Raw genomic sequence first — 21,453 nt, 5'->3', positions numbered from 1 at the left:
GCGAGCCGACAGTGCGGACTTGTGGGCGGGGCACGGCACAGGGGTGGGTCCTTTCAAAGAGCCCCTTCCCAGTCTTTCCGTCCAGTCTTCGCCCTGTCGTCCCTTCTCTCCCGCCCCCAAGGATGACTGTACAGCGCCACAGTGATGCGTTTTATGAGTCTGCTTTATTGTGCGAAAGGAAGAGGGTCTCCACATCCGGCCCTTGCTTACACCCCACCCCCACCCCCAACCCTGTCTTCCAGTTTGCTGATGCTGTGGCCTGGTCCTCTGCGTATTCGCTGGGTGGGGCAGGAAGTGAAGTGCCTTCACTTGTGTGTGGTGGTTTGCAACTCTACTTGACTCAGCTGTACTCCTAACCAGGGAAATTGAGGTCTGACAGGAGCCAGCCACGAGCCCCGAAGCTCAGAGTCACATTCTGGGCGTGCTCTTCTGTCGGCTACAGCCTTCACTTGGCTCTGTCACCTTGGGCTGCTAGAACACACGTCTTTCCGTGCTTCTCCCAGTGCTTGACTTGACACTCCCTGCAGCGGGGTGGGTTGCACGACAGTGACAGGGCTTGTGAGAGGACCCAGGGTTGGCGCTTAGTGGGGCAACTAAGGTCCCGGGGTCGCCTCACCTGCAGCAATACCACACATTCTGGCACCTGGAGCAGCGCTTGGAGGCCTCTGCGTTGCAGTAGGCGCAGCGGGGCCTCTCCGGAGCTATGGCCTCTAGGACATCCAGCCGGTAGGTCTCAGCCCACCTGGGGGAGGAGTTGAGAAGAGCTGAATGGACCGACCTGGCAGGCAGGCGCACAGAAGCACTCCTGTGACCTTCCCTCCTTGGTCCTATGCACATGACTTCAGCCACTCTGTGGACTTTACCTCTGTGCTTGTTGACGAAGATCCTTCTCCGAGAGGCTGAATATGTGCTGGAGCTGATGCTTGGCGATAGCCTGCCATTTCCCTTTGTTCTCTCGCTCCAGCCGATCCCAGATTTCCGGGATCTAAAAAGAGTGCAATGGAGACAGGGAGGAAGGAGCTGGAAAAGTGGACCACCATCCCAAGCACTCAACGTTCTAGGGCCTTACCTGTTCTAACACTAGGTCCTTCTTAGGTGACTGGGTTTCAGCCAGAGCCAGCTGGGCCAAGAAACCCTTCAGATCGGCGAGGTTGGGCAACTGGTCGAGTAGTGTGTCAGTGAGGAAGGCCTGAAGCTGCAAGGGATCCAGGGAAGGCCATTGGGAAACTGTTCCTAGCCAGAGGGCCAAGAGACAGGGAGTCCTGAAGCTGGGCTGAAAGTCCTTGGAGGGTTTGCATCTCACCAGCTCCCCTGTCGCCACCTGAAGCCCAAGTTGTGGAAAGGGGACAGAGACAGGCAGGGATGCCCTGGAGGTGGGGCTGGGCAAGGGACCAGTGGGGATGGGCAGGGTCATTGAGTTCTCCACCTTAAGCAGCTGTCCCTTGGCAAAGCTTGTAAGGCAGTAACGGGCTCGGGCCTCAGGGCTGAGCAGTAGATTGTACAGGGCGATCCATACTTGCCCATCCAGTTTATTCAGCTTTTGGTGCTCTGAGGGGGGCACCGTCTGCCATCGGCCACTCTCAAAATGCTGCAGCTTGCCTGGGGGAAGAGAACGAGCTCACTGGATGCCAGTGTTGTGTTCTCTTTGAGAGTGTATGGTCTAGAGGACTGTCCACTGCCCGGCAAGGTTAGAAAGCCTGGGCCACCCGACGTCGGAACAAGGTGGAGTCTTCAATAAATGGCTCACAGGACTTGTCTGCCTCAGAGTCAAACTCTAGTCCCATCTCGGGTGAGGCATCCCAGAATCCTCAATGTGTACGCTGTACCCTTCCACTGATCCGGAAGGGCAAATGGGGGAGAGCCTTACCTCCTTCCCGCCGGCTCCAGGGACTGTGTTCCAGCAGTTCCACCAAGAGGCAGGGCAAGTTGTGAGTCGTGAGCATGCGGTTCAGTGTGCTCAGGGAAAGGCTAGGGGTAGAGTAGAAGGGCGGCCAGCAGAGACTGTGGGCCAAGGCGCTCAGCGTTTGTGTACCCCACCCCACCCCACCCCCAGAGGGTGGCCCACCTATCCACGCAATCTGTGATGTAGCGGAGCACTGAGAGGGCCTTCAGAGAGATCTCAAATTCCATCATCTCCGCCTGCTTCTGCAGCTCCTGATGGGGTGGGAGAGGAGGGTAGGGGCGCAGGCACACAGTATTCACCCTGCCTGTGGAGGCCGGAGAGAACTCACATCGACATTTTTGCTAAGTCCAGGAAACCTTAGCTTACTTGCATAGGGGTACTGTCCTGGAACCGTTCTTCTTCAGACAGGTCACCACTGCCTTTCCGGGCCACTAGCAGTATCAGCTTGCGGTGGCAATAGTCTACTAGGTCCAAGACCTTGTCATCTGCTGACTCACACACCTCCTGGGGGGTTCAAGGAGGGGATATCTCTGGGGTTCAATGCCCTCCCTGGCAGACATAGCCCACCAGGCTCTGGCCTGCAGAGTAGTGTCTCACCTTGTGGAAGAATACTGTCTCTAGGAGATTGATGATGGAGGCCTCATGGTGTACCTGTCGAAGAGGACGGGGCTAGGCTGAGAGGGAGAGACAGGGGCTGTTAGCTATCTTTCGTGGCTCAGGACTCTGAGGGTCCAGCTCACCACCATGTATATGGGGAAGGTATTCTGGGGCTTGAAGTCCTCCAGCCGGCACAGCACGGGGAAAACCTTCTGTTTCCACATCTCCACCGCAATCAGCTCCTCCACCAGCGTTGGGATCTGTGAAGGACAGGGGAGAAGTAGGGGTTAAGTGGACCTGCCTTGGTCCCTCAGCTCTCCTGTCCCAGCCTTGGCCCCTCAGCTCTCCTGTCCCAGCTTTAGCCCGGCTTAAGTCTCCAACTCTCTTGGGTTTCCACTGAATGATCTTTACTGCCCCTCTTGCACCTTACCCCACCCTCCATCCATGGATCCCCCACTTTAGGGCAGCTCTCCTCTTCCTGTCCTTACTCTGGTCTTTGTTACCTGGCCTTACTCCTACTTAAGCCCTTTACTGAGCCCTGTTCCTAGACCAACCCCTGCTACCCAGCTCTGCCTTTCTCTTGCAGGGGCCGCCCTGGCCCAGCTTCCAGTCAGGCATCTTTCCTGGCTTCTACTTTCTCCTCGTGTGGCAGAACGGCTACCTTCCCCATTTGGAAAGCCTCACTTCCTCCTTAGGGAGGACCTTTTTGGCCTTACAGTCAATTTAGGCTCATGTCAGCGATCCCCCTGGAGCCTAGGATCCATGGCTGTCTCCCTAATTAACCCTTGCATGCACTGAGGGTACAATAGGAAATGTAGCCAGCCAGGTACATCGACAAATGCCTGCAGCCCCAGCACTTGGGAGGCAGACACAGGCTAATGGCCGACTGGGCTACGGATCAAGAGCTTATCTCAAAATAAAACAAACATATTTTTCTTTCCCACTTAGGAGTGACAGGTGTACCAGGCCAGGAAGAAGAATAGGTGCTGCCTAGTGTCCCCAAGAGGTACAATAGGAAGGCAGGAATCCTGCCTGGGACCTGGGCGTACCTTCCCGTGGGTGACTAGCAGTTCCTGGATGGGCTCAGCCTGGCTGACAGTTGCATCAAGGATGGCTTGCATGTTCAGCTTCTCCAGGCTCTCATGCTGCTTATTCCACCTGCCCCCGAAGGGATGTGTGTACATTGGATGACCAGATGTACAACGGGAGTGATCCTGTCCTACCATGATCCTGTCCTGGGGCCAGAGGGACATCGGGGGCCATACGCTTCTATCTCAGAAAGCTTCGCCTACCCACCTGGAGGCCCCTCCACACTGGCAACCCCTTCTCCAATGTCAGTTCCATCCAAGCTCCTCCACTAAACGACCAGTGACTCCACCTGTGGCAGCTGCCTCACCCTTCAGATCCCATCTCCCGAAGCTGGAAGCTGCGCAGGCCCCGCACCAGCACCTCAGCCTCCCCAGGCAGTAACAGCTCCAGGTCACCCATGCCAGGGGCCAAGATTCCTTTGGTTTCAGGAAGCAACCCGAATAGGGAAAACTGAAACACTTAGGACGACAGCCGCAAAGTCTTGGGACAGGACAGTTGCTAAGCCGTTGAAGCGCGCCGAGTCGCGTCGCTATGGAAACGAGGGAGCTTGGCGTCTGCGCAGTTTTGTCCCGATGCCGTTCTTGCCACGCCCACCTCACTGCCAATTAGCAGCCCCAGATTCGAGACCCACTCGCCACACCTCCCCAGGGCTTGCACAGCTGAGTGTGCAACTCCTGCAGCTGCACTGTCTTAACCCCTAAATAAGGTAGCTACAGCGGTTTCAGCAGCTGAGTCTTTCAGTTTTTCGTTTTTATGACGCAGGCTGGCGGGGAACTTCCTATTTATACCAAGTTGGTCTTCAAGTCAAAGAGCTCCACCGGCCTCTGCTCTGTGTCTCTAGTGCTGAAATTAAGGCATGAGTTACCAGACTCAGGCCCGCGGCCAGGAGTCCTAATGATGTGCACCTAACATTCCTCCCTCCAGGATGGCGCTGGTACCCAAAATACTAGACCACAGCGGCTTACCAGGAAGAACCTACCTCTCGCCCTCTCTCCTACCCTCGTGCTTTAATTTTTGTCCCACTCCCTTTTATTTTAAAATGTTTGTGTGTGAGCCATCTCCCCAGAACCCCATCCTCTTTCTTTGAGACGGGGTCTCATTATATAGCCAAGACCAACACGGAGCTCACTATAGAGCCAAGGCTGGTTTAAGCTTTCCTTCTTCTTGGTCAGCTTTCCCAGTATTGGGGATTGTGGCGTGCACCACTGTGCTTGTTTTCCATGTCCCAACCTCATGGTCTTTCCCTGAGTTCCTCCTACAGGCTTTCTGAGACAGGGTCTGACTATGTCAGCCAGGCTGGCTTTAACTCTATATAGTCCAAGCCGTCTTTGAACTAATTCACTTGTGTCAGCCTCCTTAGTATTAGCATTACAAGCATGCGTCACCATGTTTGGCCCTTGCCTTATTTCTTCTGGGATAGTCTTTTTCTTTTTAAAGATTTATTTATTTACTTTATGTATATGAGTACACCATTACTCTCTTCAAGACATAACAGAAGAGGGCATCGGATCCCATTACAGATGGTTGTGAGCCACCATGTGGTTGCTGGGAATTGAACTTAGGACCTCTGGAAGAGCAGTCAGTGCTCTTAACTGCTAAGCCATCTCTCCATCCCCTCTTCTGGAATAGTTTTACTCCTTCAAGGCTCAGCTCAAGTCACCCAGATCTTCCTTGGCCGTCTAATACAGAGCAATATTTTTTTGTTTTTTTGTTTTTGTTTTGTTTTTTGAGACAGAGTTTCTCTGTAAAGCCCTGGCTGTCCTGGAACTCACTCTGTAGACCAGGCTGGCCTCAAACTCAGAAATCTGCCTGCCTCTGCCTCCCGAGTGCTGGGATTAAAGGCGTGCGCCACCACGCCTGACACAGAGCAATTTTTGCTCCTGTCCCAATATATTATATCCATCTTACCTGATTCTAGTTCTTTCAGTTTACAGGCCAGACAGTGCTCGTGGCTAAATCCTTGCCTGTCTGGCATGCACAAAGCCTTGGCTTCAATCCCCAGGACTGCATACGTGAGGTGTGGGAACATAAACCTATAATCCTAACACTCAGGAGACCAAGGCAGGAGAATCAGAAGGTCAAATCAGGAAGTTCCAGGCCAGTCTGTGCTATATAACAGCCTGTCTTAGCTCCACCTCGTACTGACCACACAAACAAACAAACAAATTAAAAATCTAAGTGTGGCCAGGCGTTCCAGTGCCCACCTTTAACCCCAGCACTCAGAGGCAAAGGTAGTCAGCTCTCTGAGTAGGCCAGCCTGGGCTACGAAGTGAATCCCAGGACAGCCAGAGCTAAATAGTGAGACCCTCTCTCAAAAAAAAAAAAAAAAAATCAACTTCCTTCATCCCTCAAAAACAAAACAAAAAACCCAACAAACAAAACCCCTCAGTCTGGTTACTGACATTTCTGTCCACTAGATGGCGCTCCAGCCAGCCCAGGCCAGTTGGCATGGCTTTCCCAGTCACTGGTCTTTAGTTGTTGGCTGAGGCAGTACTCAATATTCCACAGGGTGAAACACATAACTTTATTTACAAAACCGAGGCTCACCCTCCAGACCATATGTACTAGCCTACTTGTCTAGCTCCCGTGGACCAAGGAGGCCTTGGTAGGGGCAAGTAGCCATAGTGACATGCTCCAGCCAGCCAGTCTCACTTCCAGCAGATGATGATGTTGGGGTCATTTTCTAGTCGCTCGTCCAGCTCATGGTAGCTCATGCCTGGGGGGTGGGGGGTTGTGAGCAAGGCAGGGTCAGCAGCCCTGGCATGACCAGTCAGCCCTCACCTCACCCAGCCTGCCCTGCCTGCCTCCACCTGTCTTGCAGCAGATCTCATCATAGCTGTGACAGCCTGTGTAAAGCCGGGCAGGGTGGCTCCGCTCCTCCCGAGACACTCGGACTGGATATTTCTGTAGTCTCCGGATAAGGTTCTTCATCAGCCCAAACTGGATCAGCTTCCTGAGTGATTGTGGGGGAGAGAGGTGATATTCCGGACACGCTAGCCCTGTGGTGCGTTACAGGCTAGAGAGACCTCCAGGCACACCCTCTGCCTGGACTAGCAGGCTTCATACGTCTACTCTCAGGAAGTCCCTGCTTCCTATTTGACTCAAGGCTCTTCCAGAGAGACCCAAGACAGTCCAACCCGCCATGCCTGGGAGTGCCCGTCTGACCTTTCATCAACGTGTTGTAACTGCTGGGGGTGGCGGCCGATGAGGTCTCGCACAGTGGTGCCGGGGCTCAGGCTGCAGTATAGCTGGAACACATCTCGGAGACTGGCCCTTTTGTGTCCTGCGGGTGCCGGGGTTAGTCCTACATGGTCCTGTCCTTCCCGGATTAGTCTCCCCCCAGGGATTGCCATTACCTTGCTTGGTGACATAGGACAGACATGCCTCCTGCAGGGACTTGTCATCCACCAGATCCTGGACTTTTGGTGTTGGGCAATACACATTGGAATACTAGAACACAGCAGGGGTCACAAGGGCCTGAGGGATGTCCTCAGGAGTCTGGCTTGATCTGGCTCAGCCATATGGGTCACATTTTACTTAACTGCATCCCAGACTCACCTACCTGGAGGATGGATACCAGTGTCACAACACCATAGTACCTAGGGGGAAAGAGCTCTGCTTAGCTTCTAGACAGCGAGCCTTCCCTCCCTCATACTGAGCATCCTCCGGCTCTCCTCGGGCGTGGCGCCGGAATGGGCATTAACCATATCTTCACTCACAGTAGGTTCTGAATGGCTATGCGCACCAGGTTGAGCTCCACATCTGCCTCAGCGGAGATCTTCTGGACATGGCGAAATCCATCAATGTAGGGAAGGATCTGTAGAGGGCAAGGCAGGGTCAGCAAGGGTGACCCAAGGCTAAGGTTGTGGACAGCCCAGGGTGGTAATCACCTAAGAGAGGGCTGGCAGACCTGCTGTGTGGTGAGGTCCCACTGCGAGCTCAAGAAATCCTCCTTGTCCTTTGTGAAGACAGGCACGTCATACTCCTGCGCAACAGGAGGGTCAGGCCGCTGCTCAATCACCTTCAAGTGGATGGTGTTGGATTCGTCTGCAGGGGAGCCCACCCACATCCTCAGTGTCGTCTTTCCCAAGGAACCCTCAATTACTACCTAAAATCTCCCAGCATTAACTGAGGTGGACAGTGGGAGGAACATTATTCCCCTTTTACGGAGTGAGAAACTGAGGCCCAGAGGGGGATGAATGTGTCCAAGAAGAAGAGTTGAAGAGTTCTGCTGGCTGCTCCCCCCAACCCCAGCCCCACTGTACCCCGGACCCTCAGACGTCACTGTGTCAACAGTGGGCTATTTCCTGCCCACCAGCTTATTCAAGAATCTTCTCCTCTGCCAGTGGCTGTGTCCTGCTACTCCCCCAACCCTCCCTCGTTCATCGGAGGTCCTGGCAGAGGCGGCCGTACCGATGGGCAGAGTGCAGCGGCCAGAGGCATTCAGCTCTTCCAGTAGGATGGTCATGATGGGCACGAGCTTCTGCTTGCTCTCCTCGGTGGATACAAAGCTGCTCTCAAGCTGGAGAGGACACAAACAGCAGCACAGTGAGTGACCACACCTCAGGCTCCCTGCCGCAGCACCGCTTGGAGCTAGCTGCTGGAGGCTGGGGGATTCCAGACCCAGGAACTCTCTCCCCACCTGTGCCCACCACGCACGCACGCACCCACCCACCCTGGCCCAGCTTGCTGCAGACCTCCAGCGTGGTCAAGTAGCCGGCCAGCTTTTTAACGATGGGTTCCAGGGCACAAGTCTTAGCCTGAGCGTCACACACAAAGCCCAGGTTGAAGAGGAGAGCGTTGCGGCTGTACTTCTTGTGTTCAATGCACACGGGGCAGCCAATCAGCTTCTTTTCCATGGCCGTGCTGGATGGGTAGCAGAGTCAGCCTGCCCCGCCCCCTCCCGCCCCTAAGCCAGGCTGGGACCCCTTTGCTCCCACCCAACTAAGGCCTCACACAGTGATAAGCTTGTTCTGTAACTCGGGCTTGGTGATGATGTACACCTGGACGGTGTCAAACAGCTCTCGGGAGATGAAATCCTCAGGGACCTGGAGAAGGCAGCTCTCTCAGTGGACATCGGGACCGCGCAGATTTTTACAGCCCACCAGGCACAAGTTCCTCTACTGCTTTCTTCCCTCACCCACCCAGTGGACAAAGTGCTTCCAAACACATGCTGCGTTTTGGCAAGCTCTCTTGGCTTTTGCGGTCACTATTCCCACAACCTGGAATACCCTTTCTACCCTCAGCTGATTTTTATATATCATTTGTCTCGGTCCAGTGTTTTTCTTGGGTCATCTAAACCTTCATGAGCCTTAGCACCCCTCCAAAACCTATAGCCTGATTCAGTTTTGGGGACAAAACTCCTCCCCCACTCTAGAAACCGGAGGTCTGGGTCTGTGTACCCTCTCCATTCAATGGAAGAGGCACGCGTGGATGAACCCCAACCCCTCCAGGCGGCCAGCTGAGCTCCAGAGAGCATCCCTCCCCTCGCCTAGTCCGGGAATGTGGAAGGCACCTGATAGGTAATTTTGGGTCCCAGCGTTGGGTGGAACTCGCTGAAGAATATGCATTCGATGCGGCAGCTGCTGCCCATGGCGCTGTCTGGACCCAAGTCTGTAATCCCTGTTTTTCGTGTGGTGGTCGCCTCTACGCCTTGGAATACCCTGTCAAAAAGAGAAAGAGGCCCAGCTAGGTCACACAGGTTTGTGAGCGCAAACCCAACGAGCCGTCAACTCAACAGCGCCTGCGCTGGGCGACTCCGGGGGCGTGGTTGCCGCTGGATGGGATGGGAGGGGGCTTGTCCCAGGAAGTCTTGGGTGGGTAGACAACGCACCCGGAAGTGAAGCTCCTCCGTATCGGAGCGGTGGCGCGGCTGGCGGGCCCGAGGGTCCAGTTTATTTTGGAGGAAGTCACTGCGTCGAACCTGAGAAGCAGGTGAGGAGGGCAAAATTCTACGGTGGAGGTACAGCGAGTCAGGTGCACATGGGGAGGCAATGTGCAAAGAGATTCACGCTTAGGTAGGAAAGCAGCTGGGAAATACAATTCCCGTAGTGCTCCACGCCTTCCGTTCCGGCTAACGATGACGTGCTGCATTCTGGGATTTGTAGTCTTCCCCCGCCCACTTTGGAAGGTGTGCTCAGAACCACTTCAAATACAGGTGTTTGACAGGTAGACTGCTAAGTTGGGATTGTTGGTGTCGGCATTACACTGCTCCTGTCATAACCTCTCCGGGAAAAGGTGCCATTTCTGCCCTGAGTTACTGTCCCCAGTGAGAGGCGTGGACAGTGGGCACTCTTGCCACCGCCTACGATGCTTTCAGGCTGTGCAGCTGTCGGCTGGGCTGACCATGGCCCTTTCTGTGGAGACGGAGTCGCACATCTACCGAGCTCTGCGCACTGCCTCTGGGGCTGCAGCCCACCTTGTGGCGTTAGGCTTTACCATCTTTGTGGCTGTGCTTGCCAGACCTGGCTCCAGTAAGTAGAATTCATAGTCGACTTATGGTAAGGGAAAAACTACTTCTCTTGGGGAACAGGGGGCAGTAGGAAACGATGGGCGTAACTCCTGGGAACAGGATTGACTGGCTGAGGGATAGTCTCTGTTGAAGGCATTTAATGTCCTGGGTAGAGCAGACCAGTGTGGGGGCTCTGCCTGCCTGGGCAAGCTTTGGTACATGACTTCTCTTTCTTTGACTTGGCATTTTATTCCTGATTTGTGGGGATGCTGGAGGAAGGAGCCGCCAGAGGAGTGGCAGAGCGTGCTTTCTGTCCCAGGGAGAGAACAGGGGGTGGGTAAGATGAGCTTGTTACTAGAGGAGGCTCACATTTTGACACCTCCTTGGCTGATGGATGGGCTGTCCATCTCCGGCCTATAGAGACTGGTAAGCGGTTTCTTTTCCCCTAGTTACATGAGGTGCCCTCTTCTCGTTCCAGGTTTGTTCTCCTGGCACCCTGTCCTTATGTCTCTGGCGGTAAGTGGTGGGTCTGGGTAGCTTTTAGGGGTAGAATGTGGGCATGGGTGGTGACCCTCAGAATCCTTGTAGGCATTTAGTGCCAGTTTAGAGGAGCTGTATGTCCCCACTCCTACTTCTGACCTATATCCAAGGCTTGAAAATGGCATTCAAGACCCAGGACGAACAGGTGATGCTCACCCAAGCACAAAGGGTGGCTTCTCTCACCTCCAGCAAGGAAACTGAGAAATAGCATTTAGAGGTTGCTCTGTCCCTAAAAACCTTAAGTTATGGTGATGCATCTAATTGTCTCTGAAACAGTGCACCCATGTGGCCTACTCTTGCCAAGAAATTGTATCCTGCCCCATGGAAGGGAAACAAAGCTTATGAATCATTTATAACTGCCACGTCTCAAACCTTGTTTGCTGGGTCACGTAGCCGAGGTGACATTTCAGAAAAGCACCCAAGTCTGGAGAGGCGACTCTGCCTCACTTCTCATCAAGTGCAGCATTTTGTCCCTGGGGGAAGGGGACGGAAAGGAGTGCACCTTGGTGGAGGGTTAAGAGCTCAGAGTTCCATGGTGGCGCACGCCTTTAATCCCAGCACTTGGGAGGCAGAGGCAGGCGGATTTCTGAGTTCGAGGCCAGCCTAGTCTACAAAGTGAGTTCAAGGACAGCCAGGGCTACACGGAGAAACCCTGTCTCGAAAAACCAAAAAAAAAAAAAAAAAAAAAAAGAGCTCAGAGTTCACTGAGTTTCTCTGTCTCCTCAGTTCTCCTTCCTGATGACTGAGGCGCTCCTGATGTTCTCTCCTGAGAGTTCCCTGCTGCGCTCCCTCTCACGGAAGGTCCGAGCACGCTGCCACTGGGTGCTCCAGCTGCTGGCCCTACTCTGTGCTCTGCTGGGTCTGGGTCTCGTCATCCTCCACAAAGAGCAGCTTGGCAAAGCACACCTGACCACTCGGCATGGGCAGGCAGGGCTGTTAGCTGTGTTGTGGGCAGGTATGCAGTGTTCAGGGGGTGTGGGGCTGCTCTACCCCAAGTTGCTGCCCCGATGGCCCCTGGCAAAGCTGAAACTCTACCACGCCACTTCTGGGTTGGTGGGCTACCTGCTGGGCAGTGCCAGCCTCCTGCTGGGCATGTGCTCACTCTGGTTCACTGCTACTGTCACTGGTGGTGCCTGGTACCTGGCTGTGTTCTGCCCCATCCTCACCAGTTTGGTAATCATGAACCAAGTGAGCAATGCCTACCTGTACCGCAAGAGGATCCAGCCGTGAGCACTCGCCAGCTGTTAGGAAGCCTGGCTTTGCACCTCAGTGTAACAGCTCGGAACCTGTTGGACTCTCACAGCTGACGGGGTCCGGGGACATTTCAGGGACTAGGGCACTCAGGGGTAGATCTCCTCATGCTAGAGTGTCTCCCCTTTCTTGCTGTCAACCCAGGGGAGCATGGATCATGTGTCTGGGTGAAGTTGGGGTTGCACCAGTCTCCCCAGCAGCCATACAGCTCATATTTGTACTGGTATGCCCGAAAATCATGGAGGAAAAAAAAAAGTGAAATAAACAAACAGAACCCTGAAAACCTGTTGGGAGGAGCAGCGCAGAGTTGGGTATGGTTCTTGCTAATGCATCGTGGTGAGAAAATGGTCGGCTGGGTAAGGTGGGGACCCCTTCTCTCGTGGGAGTTCACAGAACCTGCTGTGAAACTTCTCTGAGCCCAGTGCAGTGGGAGGCTACGTGTGGACGGCACAGCTGTTTCCAGCTAACTGTGCTGGAGTCTGGAGACTATGGCCAGTGGCAGGAGATGGACTCTGTCCACAGTGTCACACACAGGGCACAACTTAGAAGTTGAACCATGGTCAGTTGTGGTGGCAGGCAGATCTCTGTAAGCTCCAGGCCAACCAAGGCTACACAGTAAGATCCTGTCTCAAAAGGGAAAACGAAAGTGGAATCCTGAACAAGAGAAACTTATGTTCTGCTTTTGAGACAAGGTTTCAAGTCTCCCAGGTGGGCTTTGAACTCACTGCGTGGCCTAGACTTCAGATCCTCCTGCTCCACCTCAGTGCTAGGATTAGAGGTGTATGTAGGTACCAAGTATGTACATACCATGCCCCATTTATGTAGTGCTGGGGCCCAAACCCAGAGCTCTGAAGTGCTAAGCGAGTGTTCTGTCACCTGAGCTTCGCCTTGAGCTCCTGGTTTTGTTTGAGACATGGATTATAGATATGTGCCACCATGCCCTGCCTAAGCCAGCACCTACTGATAGAGAAGCCTTCAGCTGTCAGGTTCACTGGCTCAGGGTCTCTCCAATAGACTGAGGTAATGGAAAAGGAGATAGGGACTAAGGTGACGGCTCAGGCAAGACTGCCCAGCAGCAGGCGTGTATTATTAGACAAGAGGTGCGGGCAGTGGGATTCTTAGTCAGGTGAGGTGTCACGGAACTGAGCCCTAGAACCCAGAAAGCACGTTTAACTTTGCATCTGATAAAGATGAGAGGGCTGCACATGGTGGTCTGATGGAGCCCAGGAGCCAGACCTCAGAGAACCGCTTTATTGATACTGTGGAGCTGGCCTGGCTGCCCGCTCAGGTGGTCCTGTAGAAAATACCTGGGAGCTGTGGCAGCCCTGGCTAGGTACAGTCGTCACTGCCACAGCAGAAGGGCACAAGAAACCCTGATAAGAATGCAGTCTGGGGGTGGGCAGGGATGTGCAGACCCACACTGGCTGGGTCCCCAGAACATTTTTGGCAAACACAAATCCTTGCCTTGGCTCAGGGCTGTTGGCAACCAGTTTCTGACGTAAGGGCTGGCCCAGGAGCCGTGGCACCAGTGTCCCTGCAGCCACTTCCTTGGCGAGGAATTGTACCGCTGAGGTACAATCTCACTGCAAATGGGGATCTGGACTGGCTGCTGCTCAGAGACCCCATACCTGGCATTGTGGTTGTCTGGAGTTGGAACCAGGTAGCAACAAGGGTCCTGTGTTAGTGTTGTCGAGACACGGCAGAAGGCCACAGGAACCCCCAGCAGACCCTCTTCCCTCTCCTTAGAGCAGTCAGTGCTCTGCAGTAGCTGAGACGGATCAGGAAGGCATGGGAGTCGAAGAACTGCACTCAAAGTGGTCTAGCGCAGGGGAGCTGCCTCCAAGGTGATGAGACTGGATTCTGGGACCGTCACCTTCCCTGGGGGCGTGGAAGCTTCTTCTAAGGGCAGAGGACTGTCCGTTTTTGCCCCAGCTTCCTCTTCGTCATCATCCATGCTGGGCCAGGCTGACTGATCCTCCACTCTCTTCAGCCGCTCATTGAGAGCCTTTAGAGCCAGTTGCCTGGAGCCAGAAGAGAAAAGGCAGGTCACACTGGGTTTGGGAGACCAACATACTCTGCAACTTTCTTCAACAAGGCCAACTCCTCCTACCAAAGAGGTTTGTCTCCAAAATCCCGCGTTTCCCATCCCCATGCCGCATCCAAGGGCCTGGGCCAGGATCTGTTTTGGCAACTGAATGAGGACCCAGGGCACCTCCAGATTGAGAAGGCACCTGGATGCTGATAGCCCACCTAGCAGGCCAGCCACCACGGACACGTCTGAGTTTGCTAGCTAAAGGTAGGCGGGTCTAGTGCTTCTGACAGGAGTGGCATGTTTCAGTCCCTAGAAATGTGTCCCATGTGTGCTAGTGTCATTTCCAAGGGCAGGGTTATTTGGTTTTGTGGTATTAAGGATTAAACGGAAGGCCAGCACTCCACCACAGAGCTGTAGAACAAACACTTTTTTTTTTTTTTTTTAAGGCAGGTCCAAACTGCTTCAAACTAGCTCTACAACATAGGCAGTCCTTGAATCTCCTGTTACAGGCCTCCTGAGTAACAGGATTAGAGGCCTGTGTCACCAGGCTCTGCACAGTGATGGGCTCTTAATGAAGCAGCGTCAACTGGCATTGGCTTTTCCTATGACAATTTTCCTAGAAGCGTTTCCCAAAGCCACCCAGACCTTAGCAGAGCCTTTGTAGCAGAAACAGCCATGTGGGCAGGCCAGAGAGCAGGGTCTGTTGTTTCCACAGGGAAGACTTCTGCAGGCATTATTTTGAGAAAAGGTGGGAAAATACCCTTGGAAACTTTCTTTAGGACACCCAAGAAGTCTCAAGCAGTAGGACCCAGAATTGGCCTGCAGTGTGCCTGGGGTGCTTCCCCACCCCTTGGACACCTGCTGGAAACTCTTTCAAGGAAGATGTGCCCTACCCATCAAGCTACCCAGCCTCAGTGGAGGACAAGTTTCTGAGTGTTCAGCACTCTGGCCCACAGAAAGTGAAGTGGCCGTGGATCCTGACGGCTAACCTCTTTGCTTCTACAGGCAGACAAGCCACCCTATGGCTTTCTAAGATCTGACATTTCTACCATGCCAAGGAAATAGACAGGAAAAGCAGCAGGGACACAGGCACTGCAAACCCTAACCCGCTCCAGCCTGGCCCAGTACCAGGCCTTCCCTGTCACTCCACAGACTACTCTTGGAGATGTCCTCGCCAACAGTCACTTTGTCACAGGCAGAGACCTCTGTGGAATCCTCTTTCCTACCTGTAGCCCTCTGGGTCTGAGAGTGGCATGCAGTCACATGACAGCTGTCTAGGAGTTGTCATCCACCCCATGTGACTGGGCCAGTCCTCACTCTTCCTTTTCTATCCACTTAATTGATCCTGGAGAGAGGCTTTCTGAATAACCAACTGTCACAATTCAAGACTTTTCACTGGGGCAAGGGCAAACTCTGGCCCAGTCCCATCTGAACAGCTCGAAGGACAGCTCTGTTCTTAAAAACTCAGCCCCAACTCCATTTCCTCTCCTAAGTGAGGTCAAGATGGAGTGGTCTTTAGGACACTCCCCAAAAACTCAAGCTGTAGCACCCAGACTTGGGCCTGCAGCATGGCCTGGCCGAGTTCCCACACCTACCAGCTGCTAACTCCTTCAAGGAAGGAGGCTACACTCAGCTATAGAGCCTCAGTGGAGAATGAGCTAAGAGAATTCTTCCCCTGAGGTCAGGAACCCCTTTCACAGGGGAGCAAAAGCAAGAACCCGTGATAAATGCTAAGGAATAAGGCTGCTGAGAAACTTCCTGAACAGTCTCAGGAAGAACACAGGACATAGATAGAGCTGTGGGTCTGTCTCCTGGGAGCTGGGAACACTGTGAAGAGTCCATAGGTCTCAGAAAGTAAGACCTGAATTCAAAAAGCATTCTCCTGCTGTGGCTAAAGTGTCCAGTGAATAATGCAGTGAGATTACTGATGCTGCATTTGTGGGTGATGCAGAGGTCTTCTGACCTGCCTGGTGTGGTCAGGAGGCTCCCACAGTGGGGCATACAACCTGTCTGTTGGTGACGTGTCGGAAAGAGGGGTAAATTCAGTAATACCCCAATCATCCTACATTAAGAAGGGAAAGACTTAAGGACAAAGACCTCCTTTCCCATTTCCCATCACAGGAGAAAAGAGCCACAGTTTCTGTCTCTCACGGGACCAGTGCTTAGAATTTGGAAATTCTGAGGCAAGACCAAAGGTAACTGGGCTTTCTGTAGACAGGTTAAGTGGTCAGGTTGTGAGGTACACATAGATAAGAGTCCAGAAACCTACACACCGACTTCCCTCCTCAAGGCCAAAACCTGATTCCTTTTTCTGATGCCGCTCCCAGCACCTGCCTGCAGCTCTCCAGCCCATGTAGAACAAACACCTCAATGGCTGGTTATGGGACCACACCAACAGTCTAGCTAGCCAAGATTTTAGAGAAGTTCCCGGTACCTTCTGCGCTCCGCATCTTGAGGGTCTGTGCCTGGGAGGCTGATAGTGATGGACGACGGCGCTCCCACATCGTAGCGCTTCACTGTCTTCTGGCAGATCTTTACTTTCACCAGGAGGCCGTGCACCAAGTTCGCTAGCAGCCCCACCACCGGTTGCAGGAGCTCCGGGAAGAAGGTGGCAAAAGCAAAATGGTCAGCCATGTCCCCTCGGCCCCGGCTGTGGCGCTGATAGAAGCGAAGATACACCCAACTCGATAGCAGCCCAAAGCCGTAGGAAGCCAGGGCTGGGCTCTGGAGCAGCGTGGCCAACCGGAGGAGCAGCAGCAACGCCAGCAACAGCATGGGAACGACGCTGACGCGGACCTGGGGCACTCGCAGAACCACACAGTCTCCCATAGTTTGCTTGAGGGCTACCAGGACACCACCTAGGAAGCCCAGAGCGCCGTGGATGCGAATAGTGAACAGGTAAACCAGGTTGAAGGAAGCCATGTAGGTGAGGAGGTAGGCGAAGGCCCCCAGAAGCCCCACGGACACATTCACTACCGAGAAGAAGATGAGCAGCTCCAAGGCTCCCCAGAGGGGCTCCAGTAATCGCCCGGCCACAACCACTGTGGCCAGGCTAATGGCCACGTCCCACACGTGCTGTTCCATGAGCCCGTGGGTGGCCAGGGTCCAGATCCAGAAGTTGGGTGGGAAAAGGTAGCCCGGGGTGACGGCCAGGCAGCCCGTGTCCACAGCGAAGGAAAGCAGATAGAGAAACAGTACCACGGCGCACAGTGCCTTCACCACCACGCTGGCGCTGGCCAGGATGGCCCCCAGATGCTGGCGGGCACCGGGTAGGGCGCGTTGCATCTTCCTGGCGGACGTTGGCTTAAGGGAAGGTGAGGAAGGTGGCCTAGGGGCCTCCCCGGGGCCTCGTCCCAGTTCGGCCCCGACGGGAGGCCCGGGCCCGGCTACTTCACTGGCTTCTGTTTCGTGGGAAGGCTCTGGTTCCGGTCTGATCCGGCTGTAGTTCCAAAGCGAAGAGAAAGCCTTCTTGCCGGGGACCTGACGTTAGGCCCTGGGTGACTTGGGCACGCCTGCCTGCAGGTTCTGTCGGCCCAGCGGCCAGGCTAGCGTTGATCTCAAGGCTGGGCTTCCTCCATCCACTCCGAGACTCTGCGATCTGCGGAGGCTGGTGCCTCGTTCCGGCCCAAGTCAAGCCCGTTTAGCTCCGGCTGGGGTAGGGTTTTGACTTGACGGTACCTCCTCCCCTCTCCGGGGCCGACAAACAGGGGCGCCGCGCCTGCGCGCCCCCGCCGGCGGCCGCAGCAGTACGCCCTCTGAGCGCTTGCCTTCCGGCTCCTCGGCATGCTGGGATACGGAGTCCTTGGGACCTAGCCGACCGGTTTCTTCATAGAACCACAAGTCCCAGAAGCAGTGCGCCGACAGGTCCCGTAGAGTGAAGAGGCTAGGGCACTTGGGAGTTGTAGTTTTCAGTGCTTACTCCTCCAGGTCTTAGGCGTTAGGGAAGTTGAGACCAGAAGTCCTGATGCGGGAAAGGGAGGTACTGAGTGGGCGGGTTCACGAGGTAGCACCGCCTTGGGCCACGCACTTGCTCAATTCTTTGGAGGAGATTGGCTCTATTTATGACTTGTACAGGTACAGCAGTGTTTTTGTAAGCAGGTACATAAGAATGTGAACGGTTCTGATGAGTTGTACCAATGTGTGTGAACTAACCAGAAACTCCGTCGTCTGGCAAGTGGAGCCTAAATGGGCTAACCCTTGTTCAGTCATTTGTAGTCAATGTGATATTGACCAAGTTCCCCGGTTCAATTTCACGAACCTTAAAAATGGTGAGGATGGCAGGCTCTTCCTATCTTAATGATCAAAGAAGGCAGCTGTGTAAACGACTTGCCATTGTTGTATTGGGTGTTCGTTCACATTGCCCTTGTTCCAGCGAACTGTACTTGCGACATGAACTTAGACTTTCCACCTAAGGGGGAATAAGGGTCAAGGCTGTGCTGCCTCAGTGACTCTTCTCCCACTGATTCCACTGGACAGAGAAATCTCCCTTGAGCTGGAGAGATGGATTAGCAGTTAAGAGCACTGACTGCTCTTCTAAAGGACCCGGGTTCAATTACCAGCAACCACATGGCAGCTCAGAACTGTAACTCCAGTTCCAGGGTTTCTGCTGACACCCTGACACAGACACACATGCAGGCAAAACACCATATTATATTTAAGTCTCTTTATAAGTGCCAAGTTGGTTAGGCTCAACTTTACGCTTTAGTGGCTGTCAGCAGGGTGTTTGAGATTTATTTAAAAGTTATTTTATTTACATGTATGTGTGTCTTTGTGTGTATATGCTGTTAAGTGTGCAAGCCACAGAGGCCACAGAAAGTTGGAAGCTGGATTTCTGAGCCACCAGATGTGGGTGCTGGGGTGCAGGTTCTCTGTAAGAGCAGCGGGCACTATTAACCATGGAGTCATCTCTCTAACCCTGAGATTTGTGTGTGTGTGTGTGTGTATATATATATATATATATATATATATATATATATATATATGATTAATTATATGACAGCTAATTATGACAATTACATGACATTTATTTTATTATAAAATCCCTTTTAGCTATTGATTTCAGTACAACTGCCTGTGTATTTAAAACTACCTTTCACCTTTTATTTTTGTCTGGAGTTAAGGTTCCTACTGTATGCCACATACCAGTGTTTGCTAAGTTTGACTTAGCAAATCAAAATACAGAGTCACTGGGCAGTGGTGGTTCAAGCCTTTAAGGTTGATCTCTGTGAGTTAGAGGCCAGCTTGGTCTACAGAGTTAGTTCTAGGACAGCAAAGGCTACACAGAGAAATCCTATCTAAGAAAACAAAACCCAAATTAAAACCAAAATCCAAAACAAAAGAGTCAAATACTTAATCAGATTTGATTTTTGAATAAACAATTTTCAGGAGAGGGACATCCCATGCCATATTACACACACACACCAAAACCAAACCAAACCAAACCAGACCAAACCCAACTCATTTGTTCCTATAGAAGCAAGAATAAATTCATTCAGAGTACAGTAATAGCACAGATTATAATGACATACTATCAGTAATAACCATGGGCCACAGGGGTGATGGTAACCAAGTACCAAAATCCCCATTGTTAAAAAATTATCAGCCGGGCGGTGGTGGCGCATGCCTTAAATCCCAGCACTCGGGAGGCAGAGGCAGGCGGATTTCTGAGTTCGAGGCCAGCCTGGTCTACAAAGTGAGCTCCAGGACAGCCAGGGCTATACAGAGAAACCCTGTCTCGTAAAAAATACCTATATATATATATATATATATGTTCTGATATATATATTCTGAGATATATATATCTCAGAATCTGGGGGCTGGAAAGATAGTTCAGAGGTTAAGAGCACTGGTTGCTCTTCCAGAGGACCCTGGCTTAGTTCCCAGCACCCACATGGTGGCTCACAACTGTTTGTAACTCCAGTTCCAGTGAATCTGACATTCTCACACAGAAATCCAGGCAGGCAAAACACCAATGCCCATAAAATCAATCAATCAATCAATCAATCAATCATTAAAAAATGTCTTAGAGTCTGGGTGGTGGTGGTATGGGCCTATAATCGAGCACTGTCATGGCCGAGGCAGGGAGATCAAGGCCATTTATGGTGATACAGTGAGCTTGAAGCCAGGCTAGGCTACATGAGACTCTGTTTCAAAAGCAATAAACAAACACATTAACTGCAAGTCAGAATTGACTGAACTTTATCTGACAACCCCACTCCAAACCATGCGTGTTGTTCCAAGGCACGGGAGCTGTTTTAGGGGCATGAAAGTAGTTCAGATGGGAGTTGCTTTAGGTCAGCCCCTGCAGAGGAGCGAGGGAAACCTTGCCATGGTTTATCCTGGAATGGCCTTTGTCATGTTTAGTGTCCAAGTTTTTCCTCCAGCCAGTCTAAAAGACACACATACACTCTCTTTCTGTCTCTCTGACTCTCTTTTTTTCTCTCAGTTTGTCTGTCTGTCTCTCTTTTTCTGTCTCTCCTGTGTGTGTGTGCGCACGTGCACATGCTCTTGTGTGCACATGTGTATAGTAGTTTGAAATGAATGTTGGGTGGTGTCCTCTATCATTTTCTACCCTGTAGGATCTCACCGTGCAGTCACGGGTGACCTGGAACTCACTGCGTAGACCAGATTGTTCTCAGACCAACAGGCCTACCTGCTTTGGCTTCCTCAGTGCTGGAGCTGAAGGAGCGCCACCATTCTCCACCTTCTGTTTTGAGAAGGGACTCTCCTCTCTGAGTCTGGAGGTCACAGGTCCAGCTAGGCTATGGGTCTGATGAACTCTGGGGTTCCGCCTGTCCCCACTCTTCATGCCTCCACCCCTCCACCCATGCAGTGGTTACAGTCCACCGCACGGGACTGTTTACACGCGTCCTGAGAAACTGAACTGAGGTCTTCGTGTTTGCGGAGCAGGCTCCTTACTGACTGAGACATCTAAGCCCTGCCACTTGAGACTTTGGCTGAACTTATTTTTATTTTCTTTTTCAATTTTGAAGATTCTCACGTCGCCCAGGCTGCCTTAGAACTCCCTGTACAGCTAAGGCTGGCCGTGGACTCCGGTTTCTCCTGCCGTCACTTACCTCACGTGGCTCATGGGGCAGGCACCACTACACCCAGCTTTCATTGATTTTCTTGAAGTCGTCTCATCTGGTGAGACAGAAGGCATTTCTCCTCCCTGGTTGCTCATCTGTGCTATGGGAATCTACCGGTAACCACACTTAAGATCATGGGAACTTAGCTGGACAATTTCCAGGAACACAGAGTGAATGACTCTCCTGCCCCAGGAGAGTGGAAGAGATGGAGCATCCCGTTCAGGGCTGTCTAGGTTAGTGGCTTAGTTTTCTTCCCATGAAGAGAATGCAGGGTCAGGTGGGAAGATGCCCAGTGGGGATGGGCACTTGTGGCCATCTGACAACTGGAGGAACACAGTGGGAAGAGAGGTTCTCTAGTCTCCTCTCACCACAGCGTGATTAATGCAGGGACACACACACACACACACCCTGTCCTATGTAGGGAGACCTACACACACACACACACACACACACACACACACACACACACACACACACACTGTCCTATGTAGGGAGACCTACA

General features: G+C 52.9%; 4 protein-coding genes across 6 annotated transcripts; 1 reads left to right on the top strand and 3 right to left on the bottom strand.

The window, feature by feature from the left end:
- Nucleotides 1–145: 145 nt before the first annotated feature.
- On the bottom strand, nucleotides 146–4,128 carry Zmynd10 (zinc finger MYND-type containing 10). 2 transcript variants are annotated; one of them, XM_021207880.2, is made up of 12 exons: nucleotides 3,897–4,128; nucleotides 3,550–3,658; nucleotides 2,644–2,760; nucleotides 2,501–2,554; nucleotides 2,270–2,407; nucleotides 2,066–2,154; nucleotides 1,868–1,968; nucleotides 1,427–1,599; nucleotides 1,070–1,195; nucleotides 864–985; nucleotides 617–742; nucleotides 147–521 (listed from the first exon to the last, which is right to left on the bottom strand). In XM_021207880.2, the coding sequence occupies exons 1-12, from the start codon at nucleotides 3,986–3,988 to the stop codon at nucleotides 446–448; spliced, it is 1,323 nt and encodes a 440-aa protein (XP_021063539.1). In that variant the 5' UTR covers nucleotides 3,989–4,128; the 3' UTR covers nucleotides 147–445. The 2 variants fall into 2 exon arrangements, with proteins under 2 accessions (XP_029399411.1, XP_021063539.1); XM_029543551.1 differs by lacking the exons at nucleotides 2,644–2,760; nucleotides 3,550–3,658 and having other exon boundaries at nucleotides 146–521.
- A 1,914-nt stretch (nucleotides 4,129–6,042) lies between these two features.
- Nucleotides 6,043–9,474, bottom strand: Nprl2 (NPR2 like, GATOR1 complex subunit). Of its 2 annotated transcripts, XM_029543671.1 has the most exons (12): nucleotides 9,423–9,474; nucleotides 9,105–9,252; nucleotides 8,546–8,637; nucleotides 8,287–8,455; nucleotides 8,003–8,111; nucleotides 7,500–7,636; nucleotides 7,309–7,406; nucleotides 7,152–7,188; nucleotides 6,946–7,039; nucleotides 6,755–6,872; nucleotides 6,400–6,542; nucleotides 6,043–6,305 (listed from the first exon to the last, which is right to left on the bottom strand). In XM_029543671.1, exons 2-12 carry the CDS (start codon nucleotides 9,180–9,182, stop codon nucleotides 6,238–6,240), a joined length of 1,143 nt encoding a protein of 380 aa, XP_029399531.1. In that variant the 5' UTR covers nucleotides 9,183–9,252; nucleotides 9,423–9,474; the 3' UTR covers nucleotides 6,043–6,237. The 2 variants fall into 2 exon arrangements, with proteins under 2 accessions (XP_029399531.1, XP_021062495.1); XM_021206836.2 differs by lacking the exon at nucleotides 9,423–9,474 and having other exon boundaries at nucleotides 6,090–6,305; nucleotides 9,105–9,343.
- On the top strand, nucleotides 9,446–12,114 carry LOC110328189 (cytochrome b561 domain-containing protein 2). The gene is made up of 4 exons (XM_021207573.2): nucleotides 9,446–9,523; nucleotides 9,909–10,062; nucleotides 10,519–10,556; nucleotides 11,307–12,114. The coding sequence occupies exons 2-4, from the start codon at nucleotides 9,936–9,938 to the stop codon at nucleotides 11,808–11,810; spliced, it is 669 nt and encodes a 222-aa protein (XP_021063232.1). The 5' UTR covers nucleotides 9,446–9,523; nucleotides 9,909–9,935; the 3' UTR covers nucleotides 11,811–12,114.
- A 935-nt stretch (nucleotides 12,115–13,049) lies between these two features.
- On the bottom strand, nucleotides 13,050–17,347 carry Tmem115 (transmembrane protein 115). The gene is made up of 2 exons (XM_021206873.2): nucleotides 16,298–17,347; nucleotides 13,050–13,852 (listed from the first exon to the last, which is right to left on the bottom strand). Exons 1-2 carry the CDS (start codon nucleotides 17,146–17,148, stop codon nucleotides 13,651–13,653), a joined length of 1,053 nt encoding a protein of 350 aa, XP_021062532.1. The 5' UTR covers nucleotides 17,149–17,347; the 3' UTR covers nucleotides 13,050–13,650.
- Between the last annotated feature and the right edge of the window lie 4,106 nt (nucleotides 17,348–21,453).

Source organism: Mus pahari, chromosome 10 (genome assembly GCF_900095145.1).
Source record: "Mus pahari chromosome 10, PAHARI_EIJ_v1.1, whole genome shotgun sequence".
Taxonomy (NCBI): domain Eukaryota; kingdom Metazoa; phylum Chordata; class Mammalia; order Rodentia; family Muridae; genus Mus; species Mus pahari.
This window is presented reverse-complemented; position numbering and strand designations above follow the sequence as displayed.